The sequence below is a fragment of the Poecilia formosa genome, unplaced genomic scaffold (assembly GCF_000485575.1).
Source record: "Poecilia formosa unplaced genomic scaffold, Poecilia_formosa-5.1.2 Scaffold149, whole genome shotgun sequence".
Classification (NCBI taxonomy): domain Eukaryota; kingdom Metazoa; phylum Chordata; class Actinopteri; order Cyprinodontiformes; family Poeciliidae; genus Poecilia; species Poecilia formosa.
The window spans coordinates 48,579-50,399 of NW_006800088.1; the positions used below are offsets into that span (position 1 = coordinate 48,579).

At 33.9% G+C, this 1,821-nt stretch overlaps 1 protein-coding gene across 1 annotated transcript in view; it reads right to left on the reverse strand.

Annotated features, from left to right (window-relative positions):
• Positions 1-1,821, reverse strand: part of LOC103145909 (titin-like) — a 27,283-nt gene that overhangs the window by 15,630 nt on the left and 9,832 nt on the right. Inside the window, exons 5-6 of the mRNA XM_007563563.2 lie at positions 1,423-1,698; positions 431-694 (exon numbers count right to left, since the gene is read on the reverse strand). Coding sequence (XP_007563625.2) covers positions 431-694; positions 1,423-1,698 — 540 coding nt within the window. The remainder of the gene's footprint in view (positions 1-430; positions 695-1,422; positions 1,699-1,821) is intronic.

Here is a 1,821-nt window from a genome sequence, read left to right on the forward strand (position 1 = left end):
TTTGTTTCTTTCAAAAATATTTTTTTCATTAAAATTCACATTTAAGTGTTACAAGTCCAAATATGAACCTCATTCACTATTCCTATGAGGGAAACTCTATTACTGAGGTTTGTCATATGATGAGATCTTTAAGTATTTCATATATTTTTTGTTTTTGTTTTATACTCAATATATGGTACTAAATTTACCACAAAAAAGTCGATGCAAATTGTTACCTCAGATTTATTAGGTAAATTCTATAGCTTACTTTTTTCAGTGCAGTTTGGTCGTCGAGTCACAACAACCTCGTTGGAAACTGTATTAATTAGATATGAAAAGTTGAAAAAAATTAAAATAAATTTTAATACCTTATGGGTTTCAACAAAATGTAAACAATAACCAATAGCTGCATTAAAAAAAACAAGAAAAACAAAAAAACCTTTGAACTTACAGGTTACTGTGATGTTGACCTCGTCACTTACAACACTGTGAAAGTTTGTCTTTCCTCTCACTCCCACACATCGGTAGATTCCCCCTTGTTTTACATTAATATCTCTGTTTTCTTCATCAGTGAATTGAACTTCAGGTGTGTCTGATGTCCGTCTCCACCATCTGTATTTCCATCCAGCAGAGGGCTCCACTGAGCAGTTCAGTGTCACACTGCCCCCTACTGGTATGGTTGTTGGACCTGCTGTCAGTTTGGCTCTGGGTTGAGCTGATGTTAATGAAATAAATACGTTATGATGTAATCAAGCTGACTGTAAATACCTAAAGATCTCATCATATGACAAACCTCAGTAATTGAGTTTCCCTCATAGGAATAGTGAATGAGGTTCATATTTGGACTTGTAACACTTAAATGTGAATTTTAATTAAAAAAATATTTTTGAAAGAAACAAAACATGGGTTATATATCCATCAACTATTTGCTACTTGTATTTTGTGTATTTGTGATTTTATGTGAACATTATTGACTTAAACCATTTTCTTAAAAAAGTGCAGTGTAGTGAAAAAGTTAATTTATATGCATCTACCGATTGCTTTAAATACAAATATATTCACTAGTGGAAAAAATTAAACAAAATGTTCAAAGTATTACTTGAAGAAATATATTTTCACTTGAGATGATTAAAGTGCACAGGCACAATTCAATCAAGAATAAATATTGTTTTTTTGTCATTAATAAAAATTGTACATACACTGTTGATGATTAAAGGACATAGTCTCATGATCCCAAGTCAGAAACAAGTAAGACGTGTTAATCAGCACCATTGACTTATTACTTGGCTGGAATATTTATCAGAATCAGTAAACTACAACTTGCAAGATTACAAAAACAGATTTCCAATGTTCTACACCAACACATAAATTATTAGTAACCTTTTGACTCTGCATGATTTGGTTGTTTTTGGGCTGGCCTCAATGACAGAAAGCCTGACTCACCTGAGACAAACACTGGGACCTTTTCACTCCACTTTGTCACAGAACGCCAGTCGTCTCTGCGTCTACACTGACACATGTAGTCTCCACTGCTGGACTCAGAAACACTGACAGTCCAGACTTTATCATTTCTTCTGGCTACAGTTGTCCGATCTCTCCTCCATTCACATGTCCACTCAGTGGTTTCTCCTCCCTGGACCTCACATGTCAGAGTGATCGTCTCACCACTGAAGATATGAGGCCAGTTTGGTCGTCGAGTCACAACAACCTCGTTGGAAACTGTATTAATTAGATATGAAAAGTTGGAAAAAATTAAAATAAATTTTAATACCTTATGGGTTTCAACAAAATGTAAACAATAACCAATAGCTGCATTAAAAAAAACATTTGAACTTACAGGTT